At 32.7% G+C, this 19,322-nt stretch overlaps 3 protein-coding genes across 3 annotated transcripts; 2 read left to right on the top strand and 1 right to left on the bottom strand.

Annotated features, from left to right (window-relative positions):
- The first annotated feature begins 1,540 nt into the window (after positions 1-1,540).
- On the top strand, positions 1,541-5,954 carry LOC103490676 (protein MID1-COMPLEMENTING ACTIVITY 1). The gene is made up of 8 exons (XM_008450302.3): positions 1,541-1,899; positions 2,251-2,979; positions 3,380-3,792; positions 4,176-4,285; positions 4,549-4,620; positions 4,760-4,866; positions 5,274-5,367; positions 5,604-5,954. Exons 2-8 carry the CDS (start codon positions 2,572-2,574, stop codon positions 5,654-5,656), a joined length of 1,257 nt encoding a protein of 418 aa, XP_008448524.1. The 5' UTR covers positions 1,541-1,899; positions 2,251-2,571; the 3' UTR covers positions 5,657-5,954.
- Positions 5,955-6,278: 324 nt separating this feature from the next.
- Positions 6,279-9,263, top strand: LOC103490674 (SKP1-like protein 1). The gene is made up of 2 exons (XM_008450301.3): positions 6,279-7,274; positions 8,923-9,263. Exons 1-2 carry the CDS (start codon positions 6,981-6,983, stop codon positions 9,094-9,096), a joined length of 468 nt encoding a protein of 155 aa, XP_008448523.1. The 5' UTR covers positions 6,279-6,980; the 3' UTR covers positions 9,097-9,263.
- An 8,481-nt stretch (positions 9,264-17,744) lies between these two features.
- On the bottom strand, positions 17,745-19,019 carry LOC103490672 (protein FD). Its single transcript, XM_008450299.2, has 3 exons — positions 18,414-19,019; positions 18,253-18,330; positions 17,745-18,082 (listed from the first exon to the last, which is right to left on the bottom strand). The coding sequence occupies exons 1-3, from the start codon at positions 18,897-18,899 to the stop codon at positions 18,011-18,013; spliced, it is 636 nt and encodes a 211-aa protein (XP_008448521.1). The 5' UTR covers positions 18,900-19,019; the 3' UTR covers positions 17,745-18,010.
- Between the last annotated feature and the right edge of the window lie 303 nt (positions 19,020-19,322).

Below are 19,322 nucleotides of genomic sequence, written 5' to 3'. Positions count from 1 at the left end.
GAGAAAGTAGATATCAAGTCAAATTTGATATTGGTTTATTTGTGTACTTATCTTGAACTCGAAAATTACACAATGCCAAGTTTAATAATAATAATAAAAAAAAAATGCACATAGACTAAATAATTCATATTAAAAACCATAATATCCAAATTGAAACGAAGCCAAAATGGTTCTTAACGAGACAAAACTGAAACATTAAAAACTACAAAAGTTTAAATCTAAAACAAAAAATTGAATCGAGATCACGTTACGGCAAGTAAAGCAGAATCGATCAATGATAATTTAAAAAATGGTTGTCATTTGATTACATTTACCGTTGTTGTTAAATTTGTAACCGAAACACACAATCGAATAAAAAGTAATCTAATTATGTTTGTGATTCATATCTATCTTGAAGTTGGTGATGGAAGAAAGGAAAGATTTAAGTAGAGCATGGTGCAAAAGTGAGGGGGCAATAGAAGGAAGAGGTGTTAGAAAAAATGATGGTGAGCATGTGATGGATGCGCCATTAGTGGGAGGCTCGGTGGTTGGTTTGGTTGGGTTGCCTAATCATCAATCATCATTATATTCATCACAAAAACGCATAAATAAACGAATGTCCCATTAACAATAACAACTCATTAACCCCTAATTATTCTCTATCACAATATGCTTCTTCCAGTCTACCTTTAATAATATATATACACAATATGTATTAATTATTTATCATTATCTTTTTAATTATAAATTCAATGTTTTGGTTGAGTATCTAAACCACTTACACATAATGCAAAAACGACTTATAGAGTATGTTTGATCCTTAAGCTTTCAAAATTATCTCGATTTAAAAATTTTGCTCTCCAAAACTGTACTAATTGTATAGGTTTGAAGATTTAATTTTTCGTATTGTGCTGTTATGGGTTCGATTTTCATAATAATTGAAAGTTTGAGGGTTTAATTTTAACACTTTTAGATGTCTTTAGCCTTTAAACTTTTAAAAATATTAAAATTTGATCATCAAGCGTATAATAATTGTAAAAATTGAAACTCATATAATATAAGTTCGAGGGCGTAATTTTAAAATATAGATAAATTTGATGGCTTTAGCTTTTGATGTTGAAAGTTAGAAGTATAATTGTAACTATCACGATAGTTTAGAGTCGACTTTTTCAAAATTTAACTATTTATTTATTTATAGGAATGATAGTAATACGAGATTTTATTCAATTAGAAGAACATAGATATTTTGAAAATTAATTTGGATTTGAATTTAAAAGATGGAGAAAGGAATAATGTTTTGAGTTGTGAATTAGAACAACATAAAATGATATAAAAAAAAAAAAATGGGAACCCTAAGATAAATAAAAAGGAAAAAGAGAATGAAGAAATAATTTTGGTAATGAAGTATTTGAAGAGTAGATGTGGGTAAGATGGCAACACCTATTCCATGCATAGTTTACTTTTAACCCTAAGTTTAGTAAGTAAGTAAGTAGGAGGTCCACTTCCAGCCTGTAAATATATATATATATATATATTTTTTTTAATTTTGGTCGACGGTCCGTGAGTGGAAGAAGAAGAAGAAGAAGAAGAAAAGGGTAAAATCGTAAACTGAAATTCACATGGAGGCAACTCCACTGCACTTCCCCTTTCTTCTTCCTTTGTCTCTAATGGCGTAAAGACTTGTCACTCTGCTGTTACAACCACACCTCTCTCTTTCTCTCTTTCTCTCTCCTCCGACAAATTACACCGAAACTGAAAAAGAGGACTAAACTCGAACAAACAGATGATGATTTTCTGAATTTTATTACACATGGAAGACGAAGTGGAATGAGAAGAAACACAATACATTTTTCCCGCAAAGCAATGCATGACCTGTGACTTCTGACTTGTCACCATTCTTTTTTTTTTTTTTTCTCTCTGGTAAATTTTTTCATCGATTTCTCTCTGTATTTTTTTTTTTTTGTTTTAGAATTCTGATATTTGCTGTGGGAGTGTGAGGTCATGTCGTTGTAATGGCGGAAGTCTGATAATTTCTTGCTGTTTTTTGAGAATTCTAATGCATTTTGAATGCTCTTTTTTTTTTTTTTTGGTTTATTTATTTCGTTGAAAAAGTGAGTCGATGAATGGAGATGGAATATACTAAAGAGTAAAGAGTAAAGTGTAAATTGAAAAGAAGAGTTCGTGTTCTGGTTTTTAGTATTGTTGTTTTTGTTGATTTTTTTTTTTTACCTGATTTGTATGTTTTTTTTTCTTTCTTTGATTCTGTTGTAGCCGACATGCATTCTGGTGAGTTTGGGGCGCCGACGTTGGAGATCTTGTTCTTGATCTTCTGATTTGGCTTGTACTGTTACCGATGGGTTCTTTCTTTTGATTTTGAAGATTCGTCGCTGCGTCGAATGTCTTGGTTAATGTCAGCTTCCTGAGGAACTACTTCGTTCTCTTGTAGCATCGTTGTGATCGGTGGTGGTAGTGTTTCAGATTTCGAGCTTGGCTGATTTTTATGGAGTGAGTTGGAGATTATCCGGGAACTTGGTTTTTGAGCTTTTGAGTGTTGGGGAGTAGAAGGTTGATTGAGAGTTTTGAGAAGTAATTATGTCTTCGTGGGAAACGCTTGGGGAGATTGCAAATGTGGCCCAGCTTACGGGCATTGATGCTGTTCGTTTGATTTCCATGATAGTGAAATCGGCGAGCACTGCACGAATGCACAAAAAGAACTGCAGGCAATTTGCCCAGCACTTGAAGTTGATTGGAAATTTGTTGGAGCAGCTTAAGATCTCGGAGCTTAAGAGGTATCCCGAGACTCGGGAGCCTCTGGAGCAGCTTGAAGAAGCTTTAAGAAGGTCGTATATATTAGTTAACAGCTGCCAGGATCGCAGCTATCTCTATCTGCTTGCAATGGGGTGGAACATTGTTTACCAATTCAGAAAGGCCCAGAATGAAATAGACAGATATCTGCGCCTTGTTCCTCTGATTACACTCGTTGATAATGCTCGAGTCAGGGTATGTATTTGATTCTGTTTAATTTTTTTTTTCCATGTGTTATTATTTATTTGTTTATTTAAACAATAGGATCTTCAAAGATGCGTTTTCCTCATGCATGTTGACTTTCTCGTTCTTTCATCTGCTCTCAATAAAAGTTATTTCCTTCATTACCAAGAGGGGGAACTTGAAAAAATCACAGCTTAAAATAAAGTAAAAATGGAGATAACTGCAAGGTGGTTGTGAGCTTTGGAAAATAAAACTTATCGTTGATGGATAACCGTAGGGAAATCTAGTACTGCTGTACACATATCAGTTGAATTTGAATATGAATAGTTCATCTAACTTACTGCCTACAGATGCCTCTTCGAAACTTCTTGACTTATTTGATAACGTAATCTGATTAACTTCAAATTCTCAGGAGAGACTGGAAGACATTGAGAAGGATCAGCGTGAATATACTTTAGACGACGATGACAAAAGGATTCATGAAGTAATTCTGAACCCAGAACCTTCGAAAGATGAGGCAATGGTGTTGAAGAAATCTCTTTCTTGTTCTTATCCAAACTTGCCGTTTAACAAAGCTCTACAAAAAGAAAATGAAAAGCTTCAGCTAGAACTACAACGGTCTCAAGCTAATCTGAATGTGGGTGAATGTGAGGTTATTCAACGTTTGCTAGATGTCACTGAATCTGTAGCTGCAACTTCTCTTCCTGAGAAGAATTCACCTGAAAAATCCCATAAAGTAGTGGAGAAGACGTATGTAGATGCTAACAATGGAGATTCATCTGATGAACACTTCTATAAGAATACTGATGCTCGGACAACCTCAAGGTCGGCTATTTTCTGATTTCAGCATCAATAACAAGGTTCTAAGTTAATCGTGAAACTAAGAATCACCATGGAGTTACTCTTGCAATTTTAAATCTAAAAGGCGAAGATCCTAAATAGTTTGACTTCGAGTGTTCTATAAAATTTCCAAATTATGAAATTGTTTTTGAGAACTGTTTTGTTTTTAGTAATTGTCCTGCTAACCAAGTTTTCTCTGCATAAATAAAGTATTCTTATTATTTATTTAAAAATATAAAATCTTTTGAAACACTACTTCCAAATTGTCTCCAAATCTCTCTATCATAGAATGTACTGCCACTTCCGTAGGCATGTCATATATTATCAAAGTGCATGATTCAATATTGATTTTTTTTCCTTTGTTGCAGAAAAAGTTCTTCTGTATCATCAGGACACGATCTGCTCTCAACCAGGGGTTCTGATCGGTATGGTGAATGGCACACTGACTTACTTGATTGTTGTTCAGAACCTTCTCTGTGTATGTTTTCCTTCTCACTTCTAATTTTTAAAGGTCCATTGAGATTGGGTTCTAAAGGCAAAGGGCTGGTTCACTGGGCATAATTTATGCTTATTCAATGGCTATTATGCATGATGGAATTGATGAAATTAATGTCGAAGATTCAAGAGCTTGAATTACTGTTTAAATCTGATGGACCGAGACTAGCAGAGGGATTGCGCTTGAAAATTCTGTTCTCTTTAATTGAATGTTTCAATTCAAGTAAACTTGTTTTATGTTTCCAGGTCTTAAGACTTTTTTCTATCCTTGTGGCACTTTATCAAGGATTGCTACAGTTGCAACTAGTAGGCATACATGTAAGTGAGCTTTGTGTCTTTAGATTTCCATAACAAATTAGAAATAGAACAAAATATCCTACACAAATTTAATTATATTCACAACTATACTTTTTGTTTCTGCCTTTTTCTGAAATAATCTATTTTAATTAATCATCAGCACCAGCAGAAGCATGCAATGATTTGATGGCATATACATTGATACTGTCGTGCTGTTGCTATACTTGCTGTGTTAGGAGAAAGCTTCGCAAGATGTTAAACATCACGGTAGTTTCTTTTTCTGCCTGATTTATTAATCTTCTGTTATATTATATTGCCAGTTCACGTGCATATTAGAGAGACGTTTCCCTTATTTTGTTCCTTCTTCCATTCAATTATTTTATATTAGAATTTGGTTTTTAGACATCCAACTTTAGAAATCCCGACGGTTGGTTGTTCCGATAGACACAACATATTAAGGTAGTTAATATTAATTATATTTCCTGAGATTCAACAATGCAGATATGTAGCAATTAAGCTTGACCAATTGCTGCCTATTGGTTTGTAAACACATATTCATAAACCAAATAAGCTCGATACTTAAATCATCAAAGAACAAGATCATTTGTGCAAATATTATTTTCACAAAAAACTGAATGGGAAAACAAGGACTGAAATCTGTGGCAAAATGTCAGGGAGGTTTTGTTGATGACTTTCTCTCCCATCTTATGTGCTGTTGCTGTGCTCTGGTTCAAGAATGGCGAGAAGTTGAGATACGCGGGGTTTACGGTATGTTGGTTCTTCTGCCTTCTCATACAACTCTATTGCATTGCAAAGAAGACACTTCTCTTATTATTAGTGAATTAACTTGATATCATAGGTTAGCTGGAAGTCATGTGCTTGAACTCTTGTAATGTCATTTCTTTCCCACCTCATATTTTGTTCCACATATTGGACCTTTTATAAGTGGTTTAGTTAATTTTGAATGAGGCTCAAGTGTTTGATATATTAAAGCAATCGTGCAGGTCCCGAAAAGACGAAAACAAGCCCTCCACCCTCCCAATACATGGAATCCTAAAAGTACAGTCGACGCATATTGAACCATCCGTAGTCTCGGAATAATTTCGATTCATGATAGAGTTATGTAATTGGATACAGGTAAATCTAGTTGGGCATGTAACAAGAAGCTTCCATTGGGGCATGCTTTTATGTTGTTACTTACTATACACACAACCCTTTGCTTTTTGTATAGTTGGTGTATCATAGATTTGTTTTAAAACCTTTTATAGTGTTTGGAATTGGAGTTTCTTACTCCCATGATTATGCCTTAGTTCAAGCCCTTCCAGCTTAGTTTTGGTCATTTCTCCCTCTTTTAACTTCAAAGTTGCATTTTTGGAGAACCATTGTCTATTATATTCTCTCTCTCTTTTTTTTTTCTTTGCCAAAGAGTTCGAACTTCTGACCTACATTTGCTTGAATGCAAATGTGTTATCTAGTTGAGTTGTGCTTGAGTTAACAAATTTGTTTTATTTTAGTTCCAATTTTGTTTCTTAATTTATTTAAAGAATCATATTAGAATAGGACTTCTAATTTGTTTCAATTACATTTTATTTAAACTCACTCAAATGAGTTTTTTGAAAAATATTTTTTAAAATATAATTAAAACATATAACTTTTGTGTATCTATTCGGTTCAAAGAGGGATGAAAATTCAAAACTTTCACAAAAAAAGAAAAAAAAAAAAAAGAACATAATAAAACACAATAAATAAATGTATAGATATGAAATCTGGCATTTACAAAATATAGATAAGAGAAATTGTTATAAAAAAAAAATGAAAAAAGCTATAGAAAAGGTTCTAACATATTTTACAAAGATTACCTAACTATTTAGAGATAATATTGTACTTTATTTTTAAGTTTTGAAAGGTGGGTAAGTTAATTATCAAATTGAACACAAAATTGAAATTTAATTGAAATTAGAGGAAATTATTATAAAACTTTTAAAGTGGGTAAATTTATTAGATCATTTAAAAAGAATCTTGAATCTCATAATCTTTTAAAAAGATATTAATAAAAAAGAAATTAAGTTTGCTATCTATTTAAAAAAGAATTTTCGATATAATATAAAAATCATACAAAATTAAAGATAGATGAATTATGAGGTTTTTTCAAAAATAGAAAAAATTGAGAAAGTATATATTTCTATTAGTTTTTATAATGCATTTTTCTAACTATATATATATATATATTTAAAAATTATAATAATAAAGGAGAAAGTGGATAATGACCGCCGGGCAGCGGCTGCCCGTGACAAAGAATCCTACGTACAGTTTCCAACTTTTTCTTCTTCACAAGAATCACAATCAATCTTCGTTTTTTGTCCAAACCCAAATCCAAATCCATGTCCTCCTCCAAGAAAATCACTCTCAAGAGCTCCGATGGCGACTATTTCGAAGTCGACGGGGCCGTTGCCCTCCAATCTCAGACCATCCGCCACATGATCGAAGACAGTTGCGCCGATAACGGCATCCCTCTTCCCAACGTCAACAGCAAAATTCTAGCCAAAGTCATCGAGTACTGCCGTAAACACGTTAATGCTTCCTCCCTCGATCCCGCCCCCTCCGTAGACGATCTCAAGACCTGGGACCGTGACTTTGTTAATGTCGATCAGGCCACTCTTTTCGATCTCATTCTGGTACAACCTTTTCTTCACTCCTCTTATACGATTGCTTTCATGTTCATCTTTTCTGTTGTTGATTACTCTTCTTTTTTTTTTTTTTTATCTAAGATGTCTGTATTGACGTTTGTAATTGTGCTGTTAGGGGTTGGTAATGTTTGATGTTTTAGAATTGGAATTGGAATGTTGGTCTCAAAGGGAAAGTTCTACTGGAAATTGTTTTGTATATTGAAGTTATCCGTTGTTGATCAATGGGGTACGGTGTCTAAATAATGGCAGAAAATTAAGATTTTTGTATGGATGATTCATTCTCAACTCCTTAAATGGTTATTAACCCATCTCCCACAAATTAATGAAATCTTGTTTTTTATATAGTATCTTTATATAGTGTCGAATTAGTGATAACCATGTCTTTTGTAATGGTCATGTCTATTGCGAATTCATTTTTCTCTTCCTCACCCCCACCGCCGTATTCATATAAAGTGAGAAAAATGAAGATCAGGATAATGATCAATAATGTGATACTATATAAAAAGCACGCAGTAATACGCTGGGACGTAAGAAGAAAACTAGGTTTGATTCGTTTGTGAGGACGGGTCATTAATCATTTACATGGCCGAGAATGGGTCATGTGTTAAAAAGAAAAAACTTTTAAAAGTTCAATATGACAGGTATGGTTATTTTCTTTTGTTATGTTATGTTTATCTTTTGCCATTCTCGCTAAAATTGATACTAACGAGCGTCTTTATCCGGCTAATCCTTCACAAGATAGGAGTGCAAAACTAACTACTAAGAGGACTCCAATCCAAAAGAACGAGAACAGTATCATAGTTACACGACATGCTAGTGACTGACTTCCAAACTGAAGCATTAAACCTCACCAACTCTCAAACTTCCTCTTTAGACTTCTTCACATCCCTAAGAATTTTACTATTACACTCCAACCAAATACCCCACAAAATAGCAAAGAAACTCGTTACAATAACAAAGTATCCTACTTCCTAAATAAGGAGCTCAAAACCACTTCCCCCAACAAAGAACCATCCCTATTCCGAGCTCCATTGATCCCAAAAGAAACTCTACACCAATTCCAAAGGAAATTCGTGGATTTACACTCCACAACAAATGATCTAGATTCTCTTGATGCTCATGGCGAACACTATTGCAGAAACAAGAATTAATTTTCTCGCCAAGCATTAACCTTTTTTTGGAACTTTTGTCTTCCACGAAGATTTGATGACTCAAAGCCTTGGGAGCACTCGATTGAGCAGGGGAAGTGGATGAAAGGTTAAAGTAGGAATGACAAGAAAGCCCCCTAGCAGGGTTAGGGAACCACCTCCTGACACCCTTTTCTCTATGAACAATAATACAATCTCAAAGGATAAGAAGGAAATCCTTAGGAGCTGAAAAATGTTTAGGAGATGACAACACCGAGGTGACAGGATTCATATTCATTGTCAAATGAAATTTTTGTGGCTTAGGTTAATGTTGTCAAACTTGATTTGTTGTCAACAGCTATGATTTACCATGTTCTACATTTATGCTGTGTTCTTGTTGCATAGAGTTTCAAGCTGCCTGGGGATTTTTTTTACTATTATTATTGTTGATCATAGTCTTTTCTTGATTTGGCGCCATCTAAAATTCTCTCGTTTATTCTACAATGCAGGCTGCAAATTATCTGGACATCAAGAGCTTGTTAGACCTGACATGTCAGACTGTAGCTGACATGATCAAGGGAAAGACGCCGGAGGAGATTCGAAAAACCTTCAACATCAAGAACGACTTCACACCGGAGGAAGAGGAGGAAGTTCGCAGGGAGAATCAGTGGGCTTTTGAATGATTTTAAGTCACATACTTAAGGATCTTGATCAATAAGTTCTGTACATGGTAGTAGTACTTTAGTACATAATTCTTTTTGGTTCTTTTTGTCGCATTCACATTATTTGTGAAATCTTTCTGCTTGAACAACCAAATCATAATTGTATATACTTATTTTTCTTTGATCAAGCACGGGCTTAACAAACTGTCTCAAACCAACATTATGTTAAAATTCAACAGTAGCCTATGCTTTTAGTTAACCCGTCTCCTTATATTTCAAGCCTTGTGAGGGAAGAGAGTGAAGCTACACACCTACCGTTGTCGAATTCGGGGATGGATGAGAAAGAAATTACAAACTCTATTTTGAACTATAATACATTCATAAGAAGTACATTAGATTTTGAATCTTTATTCATGGAAGGAAGTTAAACCATGTTGTTGTGGTGGCTACATTGAATTATTCGGAATTATAACAAAATACTTCCATCCCATTTCATAAAATTAAGAAGTAGTCAAGGAATGGTAGTAGCTAAGCAATCTAATTAATTCGATGGTCAAGTTTCCTTGGAATGTTGGTAATTAAAAAGTAGTAAAGATTGGTGATTGATGCCAATGTTAAAGCTTACACTAAATAGACATTAAAACCAGACAGTAACATAGACAATGTTTGTATTATATCCAAATGTGATGATAGAAGTTTTTAATATGAGAAAGGTCAAAAGTAACTCTCTTGTTTAGGTAGCAACCGCTTTGTGTATGATTCATTGCTATCCATCTTCCTCACCAATCCAACCGCTTCTAACCCACGCAAGAATTGCTCTCTTTTTCTCCTCTAATCTCATCTTCCTTTTCATTAAAGAAAAAACATCTCTAGCTAGCTAATGACTTCCAAATCTCTTCATTGATGACAAATAATGGTTTTCAACAAGGTCTTCTTCTTCTTCTACAACAACTTCATTGGCTTCCGAAGCCGGCCAACAAGATTCAAGCAAGCAACCCCACTTCCCCACGGTGGCAATTCAAGCCTTCGACCTATGCCAACTGATGATTGTACTATCATAGCTCTTTCGAGTCTCGAGAAGGCGTTGGAGGGCGAGACATGTTGCGTGTGCTTGTCGAGTATGGGAAACACAGACGGGGATGGAGACAAGGGGGTTGGCAATGGCACGAGTGTTCTTCCTTGTTTGCATGAGTTTCATAAGGTATGCGTCGAACGATGGTTCGAAGAGTGTCGTAGAACTTGTCCGATATGTCGATATTCAATGGAAGGAGGAGGAGGAGGTAGTCATGAAGATGAGACTAATCAAATACTCACTGATGAGATGGTGATATGGTTTTCTTCATTTCACACCTCTGGTTTTTGAGCTCATCTTTTTGATTTGTTAATTACATCTACTAAAAGCTTTCAAGCTTTTGCAAAAGTGCTTCCCTTTTTACAAGGTTAAATCTTCATGATTTTGATTTTAATTATGTCATTTTGGATGGCTCTAGCTTCACAAATATCACACTACTGTTGAGAATATATCTTCTTTTCCCATTTAAAAATAAAGATAGTTTGTAGAAAAGCAGTGGAACCATTCAAATTTATGTCTAATCTCTAAATGTTGTGGGGAAAGGAAAATTCATAATTAGCTAAAGTACCCAACTTTAATTCCTAAAGCAAATTATGCTTTCCACATTTTAGTGGCTACTATGAATATGAAGCTAATAAAAAAGAACCCTCTAAATTTTGCTGCCAGTAAAAGTGGTTAACCAACCCCCCAAATTTGTTTAAACCCACAAGTTGTTGGGCCTTTGGTAAGACCCACACATTATGTCATCATCATAGCATCATTCTATATGAATTTATAATCAATAGAAATGACAAATTTACGAATATAACGATGTTTAGATTCAATTCTCAAAGTTATATTATTAACCGATTATATTGCTTATAAGAATCTATTAATAGCAAATACTCAACCCTATATATATATATATATTATTCCTTTTTTCCATAAGGTTGATAATTTTAGGTAAGGTTAAGCCATCAACCTTTAAAATAGTAATTAAGATTGTCATTTTTCTTGTTTAATACTATGTAAGCATGTAAGTAGTAAGTCAAACTTATATGCATCTAACTAATGTCACATAAATACAATCATTCGACTCTATTACATTATTTGTTGTTAAATTTCATTAGAAGTATTGGCTCTTTAGTTAAAATATATATAGTTAGGGCTACTAACTTGATTGGGTTCCGTTAAGTTTATCGATTCTAATCGAATCGAACCGATTAGGAGGTGGTTAGTTGTTATTTATTGACTAGCTATAGTGACAAAGAGAATAAGATAAGGAGTTGCTTTCTCTGCCTATACCTGAGGCTTATCATCACAGCCTATGATTGACATGAAAGTGCCTATTCATTCATTTTCCCCTTTTTTTTTTCTTTTCTTTCTTTTTCTTTTTCTTTTTGAAAATTTGGAATTATATACATGTACCTTTATAGGAGAATAAAGAAAAGAATAATTATAATTATTAAGTTTCATTACATTTCAGCACTATTAAAATTGAGTTTAAAAATTTATATGTAAGAGTAATAAATTATTTTGCCAAAGCATTGGGTTTAATTCCAAGCTTTTATAAGGGAGGGACAATCCTTTTTCTTTAGACATGAGATGGAAAAGAAGTGAGGATAAAATAGTAGGACAATAATATGACCACACCTAACCTAAAAGACTCATGACACAATAAAAGTTATATTACCAATGAGTCAATGACCATATACACAAGAAAAGTTATATATATATATTTTGGAGGAACCCTAGCTACGTTTGACCTTCACATGACTATTTGAGTGAAACATATACATTTAAGTGAATTTAATTGAAAGAGAAAAAGAACTTATACACTGATATGATACTTACCACAAACACTCCATGCTTAAGTTGGAGAGTAGAAAAATGTGGAAGAACGCGGAAGCTATATTCAATTACCTCATATGGATATGGAATGATGTATTTTACATCCTATATGTGGGGTGGAGAGGATGAGGTAAGTCTATAGATTTTTCTTCCTTTTGCTCTATTATATTTCACTCCTTTTTTTCTCCAAGTGGAGGTGGCGGGACTCATTTAACCGGGTACACGAAATTGCGAATAGCCTAGGTTTTCTCTTATTTCTCTAAAAAATTTCAGTGATTTAGATAACCTAATTAGATTTTACGTGGGTTTCTAAGCTAACATACACCCTAAATGAAAGTTGAGCACATCGACCTCAAAGACCAAGACCAAGGCCGAAATAGGCCCAAAGGTCAAACTCTGCCGTCCCTTAGCCTAATATGTCTTGTCTTGAACCTAGTTCGATTTTTTTATTTTCCTTATATTTATTTGGTTATTCTATTGGTCCAAAAATTATACATAACAATAGTTTTTAGTAAATAGACCACATTGTGTTTGTAATGTAGCTAGTGAATAAAATTTCCACCACTATTGATATAGTATGGGAATAATCAATTATACAAATTACTCACAGCATGTGGTACAAACAAAGTCTTAGGTTAGCATGTGATGCTCGAGTAAAAGTATACATGAATATATTAAGATCAATTTAAATGAAAAAGAGATCTAGAGGCTATACACAAAGTATGATTTACTATCTATATCAAACAAGGTACTTAGTATATAACTTTTTCGAAAACATAAAGTTTACTTGTTTATTATTATTAAATTTTCTTTTAAAATTAGTTGTATGCATTTTTGTAACGAGTAAGACTCTTGTGCAAGTTCATAACTTTATGCTTTAAGATAATCAAACTCTCATTTTCATCGCACACTATTTTTTTTTAATAAAATAAGTAACATAAAATATATATTTAGTTTGTACGAGTTTAAAATTTATAAAAAAACATAATACTACGTACGATCAAAATTAAAAAGTCACTAGGATTCGTGAGATAATTGGATAAGTTTGTTGCTAAACATATACACTCAATATCATAAATAATCAACAACCCTAAAATAGTAAAATAGATATATAATTCTCATAATTTTTTTTTCTTTTATATATAGTGAATGTGGTGGAATAGAATATTAATAAATAATGAAAACAAATAGGAAGTGTGTTTGGTGTATTATCCCAAGATAGAAAATGATAAGAAAACCTCAAAAGAGTTCATTTATATCCAAAATACAATTAGGGTAAGTTACAATAAAGAAGTTGTAACTCATAAAAGACCCACAAAGGTTAAATAAAAGAAAAGACTAAAAAACTTAGTGAATCCAAATTTGTTTCATTTTACCCACAAATATCCAAATCCAAATTGGTTCCCACATGAGAAAAATTGAGAGTAAATCACAACATTTGATCATTTCTTTTCCCTGCAGACATGTGTGTGTATAGCTCATTCCTTTTCCCACCATGTAAAGTGCTCAATCCAATTCAATTTAACAATTCAATATATACACACAAACACACATATCTATATATATATATGTGTGTTCTTTTATATGTTCTCTCCACCATTTGATTTCTTAAAAGCTTCTGTCCCCCTCTCTCTGTGTGTGTAGTGTGGACCAATTTATATGTTGTCATTTCTTTGCCAAAATCTTGTGTATTTTGTCTATGTTGACCCCAAATTGGTTGGATGTTCAAATATATATATTCCTTTATTTTCCCATTGGTCCAACTTCTCATTATAATTGAGTTTCATTTGTAATATCCATTAGACAAATTAGTAAGCAAAATAAAGGAATATCCCTGGCAACAAACCATAGGGAGTTGGACCAATGGTGCAATAACCATAGTGAAAACTCTAGTTAAAAATCATGGTGCAATAACTTCTACCTACTTGGTTCACCATCAAGTTAGTTATTTAGTCATTGACATAACTTCCACCATACAGCATACATCGCTGTTAGACTCTTCTAAACTTTATCATCGCCACTCAACACTCTTTAAAAATGCCATTGGCTGGTCTTTCTCTCAAGGTCTTGTGTAAGCTATATATATTTGTGTATTAGCACATTCTTGACTAACTCGTTGCAAGTCGAAGTTTATCCTTCCATCAATTATTTTCCATGTCAAGACACATATTATATACTAAAAAAACTTGAAATATCTATCTCACTCCCAATTTTTTTTTGCAAATAATGAACAACCCTCACTGTTCTGCCTACCAAAGCTTGTTTCAAGAATTAATCGCTTTTGATGTGAAGGCCAAGACAATATTGCATACCTTTAGGAAACTACATACCTTTAGATATGATCACACTCCTTCGGAAAAACCTCTCACTACAACTGCAAGAATTAACATGAAAAATTGCCAAAATGGAGAAAAATAAACAAAAGATAAGAAATTTTTTACTAGCTATTTGAAAAATTATTATACAATCCCACAAAACCTCTCTAAGATTAAGTTGCTTTACATGTTGGTTGATTGTATATAAACCAATGACATAAGCTCCTTTTACGGTAGTTGGAGCCTTCTTTTAATATCTTGCCAAAAACCTCATTAACAATTCCATCCTCAAAGATTAACATCATCTTTCATGAACAATATGTTAGCTATGTCTACAAATAAAGGAGAGAGCAATTTACTATTAGAGAGAAATACCATATAATATGAATCGCAAATACGTGTAAGATTAGAGGATTTATATATATAAACCGCAAACCCATCTAACCCATAAAGCTAAACTCATAAATGACATAATTATATTGTTTATATAGATTCAACACATTCTTATGTAATATCTCAAACAAAATATATGTCTATCATTTGTAACAAATGTTTTCCCTATTCAAGCTAATTCACTTAATAATTATTTGTTAATCCTTACTCCTCTTTCAAGAGATCTAGTAGCTAAGTGAGAATACTTAGATTCACTACATAAACACGATAATAAGCATGAAAGACTTAAACTTTCTAGAAAATTTTACTCAAGATATAATAATAATTAATCTACATCTCTAATCTTTAAAATATAACATATAAATCGTAAGTCTCATATATCGATTCCACGTACAAACAAGTTAACATATCTTTAAATTTTGTTTTTTTTCCACTATACTTATGACTTATCAATAATCAAATTATTAGTATTATCAAAATGTGTCACAACGATTGATATATTGCCTAACTCAAGTCATTTCGATCATACAAGTTTGTCGTCATCCCTCGACATTTATATTTAACAAATTAAAAATATATCAGTTTCCTCCTACCGACATATATAATCTTTAGTCTCAATCCACTAAGTATCCCTAAAACAACTACAAGAGGGAGACAAAGAATAGAAAGAAAAAAAGAACAAAAATCAAGTGTTGATATTTGAGGTTACTTTTGAAGAACAATTTTAGGCACTAAATAGGATAATGGAATGCATATATATATATATATATATATATATATATATATATATTTTCTTCTTCTTCTTCTTCTTTTCAAATCCTTTTTTGATATAGTGACATTTGAGGAGTCAGAAAAAGAAGAAGAGCATAGAAGAATATGAGGTGTAAAAATGAAATAATGAAGTGAAAGAAAGGTTACATTTTTAAGTTCTGCAAAGAAATGTGATAGTGGTTGGATAAGATGGGGAAAAAAAAAAGGACAATATAACTCATAACACTACAAAAGAAGTAGAAAGTGATGATGGTGGAAATTAGTACAAAATAAAAAAGATGCAATTTTTTTTTATGCCCTTTTCCTTTTTTACCCATGAGATTCCCTTCCACACTCCCTATGTGTCCATTGCAATTCCATTTTCAATGGTCCACCCTTTTGTACAATTTGATCCCTTTACATTTTTTCTTTAATTCAAAAAAAAAAAAAAAAAAAAAGATAACCCAAATTCCTCACAAAGACATTTTCTTATGATAAACTTATTTTTTTTTTAGTTTGACTTTAAGTTGGATGTAATATAATCATAGAGGTGAGAAGTTTGATTCTTGTTGTACTTAAAAAAGATAGGTATAGGTATGTAAATTTTACGTCGTGTTTAGATAATTTTAATTTTAAAAATTTATGCTTGTTTTCTCATCGAAAGCCTTATAAGTTCAAGAAATACTTAGAATAAACTCATGTCGAATACTAGCCTTTGTAAAAACTATCATTTTTAAAATATAATATAGTTACTTATTGAATTTTTGTAAAGTCATAAAATCAAGACATAAACACAATCAAATAAACTAAAGAAAAAAAAGAACAAATTAAAAGAAGGCATACACAACTCAAGGAAAAAGGTCTCAAAGAAGAAAAAACATATATATGCTACTTTTTTTTTTTGTTATTTATTTATTTATTATTGTTATTTTGCAAAGGTCAATGGACCTCAAAAACTCAAGGTCAAATCACAATCAAATTACAAACACAACTAAAGAAGAGAAACCAAGGAAAAAGAAACAAATAAAAGAAGGTGATACAAAAACTCAAGTAAAGAGGTCTCAAGTAGAAATACTTGATTGTATCCCTTAAATAGAAGTCTCAACTCACTTCGAACAAGAGAAAAGAAAATCTCATTCCCCACGACTTTTTGTTTTTGTTGTTATTGTACAAAGTTATTGAAGTCATCACAATTCGAGGGTAAGATAAAATCAAAACACAAACAAAGCTACGTAAATTAACAAAAACAAAAAAGGACATGTACAACTCAAGTAAATATATCTCAAGGACGAAAACTTTCTTGAAGTAAAAACACTCAAAACAACAAAGAAATTAAAAAATCTCAAACCCTACCGATCCTTTATTTTTCCTTCTTTTAATGTTAGATTATGAATTGGGAAAATATATATTACTAAAATGGAGACAAGTCAAGAAAATATAATACTTTTAAAGCATTTTAGAAAAGTTAGTTTAGTTGGTACTTAAGTTCATCTAATTTTTGGGTTTTTCTCTAATTAGAAAGAGAAGAAGAAGAATGATTGTGTTGATAGAAAGGGGTTTTTTACTAATTTGGTTAACTTTTAAGGTTAGCAATTGAGCTCTTTATATCTTTATATAATCATACCCTAATTAAGTATGTATATAAATGGATCTAAATCTTTGAAAATGAATAATATTTTTTAAAAAATAACTTAAATGTGAAGTTGGTATTGATATAATCATTTACCTTAAACTATTATGACACCTTAACTACTAATTCATTATTATTAACATGGATGAATCTTCCTTTATTTATATATATATATATATATATATATTTAATATGGCCTTTTCATAGCTTTGAAGTTGATTGGCCTTTTGTTGCTTTTTTTTCCCATTTTAAAATAATATAAATCAACATCACTACCACCTTAAACTTAATTTAAAATGGTAACATATTCTTTCTTTTCCTTTTAATAATCACTTACTATATATCGTAATAGTCAAAAGATAGCTTTTCTTTTTTAGAAAGGAACGTGAATACGAGATATATATAGGAGAAATTTATCGAAAGAGAAAAGAACATATCAATTTGAGCTAAGCTCGTATTAGTGTACATAATGAATTTATTGTGAAAACAAAAATTAAATCGACACATGCGACGTCCTTTTGCTCTTGAAAACCAAGGTTTTGATTAAGTTAGAATAATTAAGAGGCATGAGTTAATTAGTAATGTAATATTCTTGTCCAGCAAAAATCCAAAAAACTTTTCTTTTAGAAAAAAAAAAAAAAGTCAAAGATAGAGAGAAAAAGGGAGAGAAAGAGAGTTGTTGGTTCCATAATCAAAGCAAATTCACTTTTTTTTTTTTTTGTCTTTTAAATCTGCCCTACACAAACACTGATCATCATCATCAGCATCATCAAGTTTAGAATTAGTTCTCTCTGTTAATTCTTTTACTTTTAACCTAAATCAACCAAAGTGTTCTTTTTTTTTTTTTTTTTATGCAAACATTTCAGAAGTTCCCTTCTTTTTCATCCCACAAAATTAACCTCAAACCATTAATACCCCAAACCCCCCCTCCCCCTCTTATGATCGCTAAAACGGCGCCGTCGATGTCCGCTGCAGCCTGTGTTTTCTTGGGACTTGAGCCATCGCCACTGCTTGTAGCTGCAAACACAACCGTTTTCTTAACCTTCTTGCTTATTGTTCGTGCTTATTTTGGTGTTTCTAATAAATCTCTAATTGATCTTTGTAATCTCCTCAAATTTCAAATATATATGTATAAAGAGATATCAAAATTTAGAGTAAAAAGAGAAAAATGGTAAAAGTTTAGTTACCTCTTCTTGTTGTCTCCTAAGTTTTGCATTCTCTTCCTTTAAATTTGACACTTCAAGCTCCAGCTCGTTTGCGTAAGCCTGTGGATAAATACATATATAAACCCAATTACAAATTTAATTGATATTTAATTTAAAAAAAGATTAGGAATGGATTATTTAACCTGTTTTCGTGCACGAGATCGGGCGGCGGATTCGCGATTCTTGATCATACGTTTCTGCCGCCGATCTCCGGAGTTATCTGAATCAGTGACCCTTTTTTTGCCGAAGGGTGGTGGTCCAAGGACTTGATCAAAGGGGCTGTGGAAGGCGGCGGAGACAGAGGAAGGATCCTGGTGGCGGAAGTGGGCGGCGGCGATGGGGTTATCGAGGAAATGTAATTCCCGTGTGGAATTCAAGGACAAGACAGTAGGTGGGGGGGGAGGGAGGGAGGGGACAGCGGCGGCGGCGGCGGAGGAGGAGGAGGAGGAGGAGTCAAGTTTGGAAGTGGAAGAAGAAAGGAAGTCTTGGAGGATGATGTGACGTAAGTTGGCGGCGGAGTGGTGGTGGTGGAGGTGGAGACTGATGGGAGTGGGAGCGGCGGAGGAGAAGTCATGGTCGGAACGGGAATGGAGAGAAGAGAGAGTAATGTCTTTCCAAACTTCTTCCATTTACAAAAAGAAAGCAAACAAATTAAAAGTAAGAAACTTAAGAGATATTTTGTGTAAGAGAAATGGTGCTTTTTAATGGGTCGGAATTTTCTTTTCTTTTCTTTCTTTTTTTTTCATTTTTATTATATATATACACTATATTTTCAAAATCTAATTGTGTATATATATATACATCGAGAGAGAGAGAGAGAGAGAGAGACAGACAGCTGTTGAAGAGTGAAAGTACTTTTGAAAGGTAAGACAAGTAAGTTTGTTTGGTAGAGAGCATAGAGGAAGTCCGTACACTTATGTTTTGATATAAAACATATTATTATATCATTGAATTTAATTACAAAGAGATTGATTATACACCAAATGAACATATTTGCATTGAAACCCAAAGAAAAAAAGACGGATGCCAAAATGAGAAGAGAAGCAAAGAGG

The sequence above is a fragment of the Cucumis melo genome, chromosome 6, assembly GCF_025177605.1.
Source record: "Cucumis melo cultivar AY chromosome 6, USDA_Cmelo_AY_1.0, whole genome shotgun sequence".
In the NCBI taxonomy this organism is placed as follows: Eukaryota; Viridiplantae; Streptophyta; class Magnoliopsida; order Cucurbitales; family Cucurbitaceae; genus Cucumis; species Cucumis melo.
This window is presented reverse-complemented; position numbering and strand designations above follow the sequence as displayed.

Excerpts from the sequence above, each read along its gene's own strand:
- LOC103490676 (XM_008450302.3), top strand. The coding sequence starts at position 2,572 with ATGTCTTCGTGGGAAACGCTTGGGGAGATTGCAAATGTGGCCCAGCTT. Across the intron at positions 4,867-5,273 it reads GCAAGATGTTAAACATCACG|GGAGGTTTTGTTGATGACTT; the intron begins GTAGTTTCTTTT and ends GCAAAATGTCAG. Across the intron at positions 5,368-5,603 it reads TGAGATACGCGGGGTTTACG|GTCCCGAAAAGACGAAAACA; the intron begins GTATGTTGGTTC and ends GCAATCGTGCAG.
- LOC103490674 (XM_008450301.3), top strand. The coding sequence starts at position 6,981 with ATGTCCTCCTCCAAGAAAATCACTCTCAAGAGCTCCGATGGCGACTAT. Across the intron at positions 7,275-8,922 it reads CTCTTTTCGATCTCATTCTG|GCTGCAAATTATCTGGACAT; the intron begins GTACAACCTTTT and ends TCTACAATGCAG.
- LOC103490672 (XM_008450299.2), bottom strand. The coding sequence starts at position 18,899 with ATGGAAGAAGTTTGGAAAGACATTACTCTCTCTTCTCTCCATTCCCGT. Across the intron at positions 18,331-18,413 it reads GATCTCGTGCACGAAAACAG|GCTTACGCAAACGAGCTGGA; the intron begins GTTAAATAATCC and ends ATTTATCCACAG. Across the intron at positions 18,083-18,252 it reads TTAGGAGACAACAAGAAGAG|CTACAAGCAGTGGCGATGGC; the intron begins GTAACTAAACTT and ends TTGTGTTTGCAG.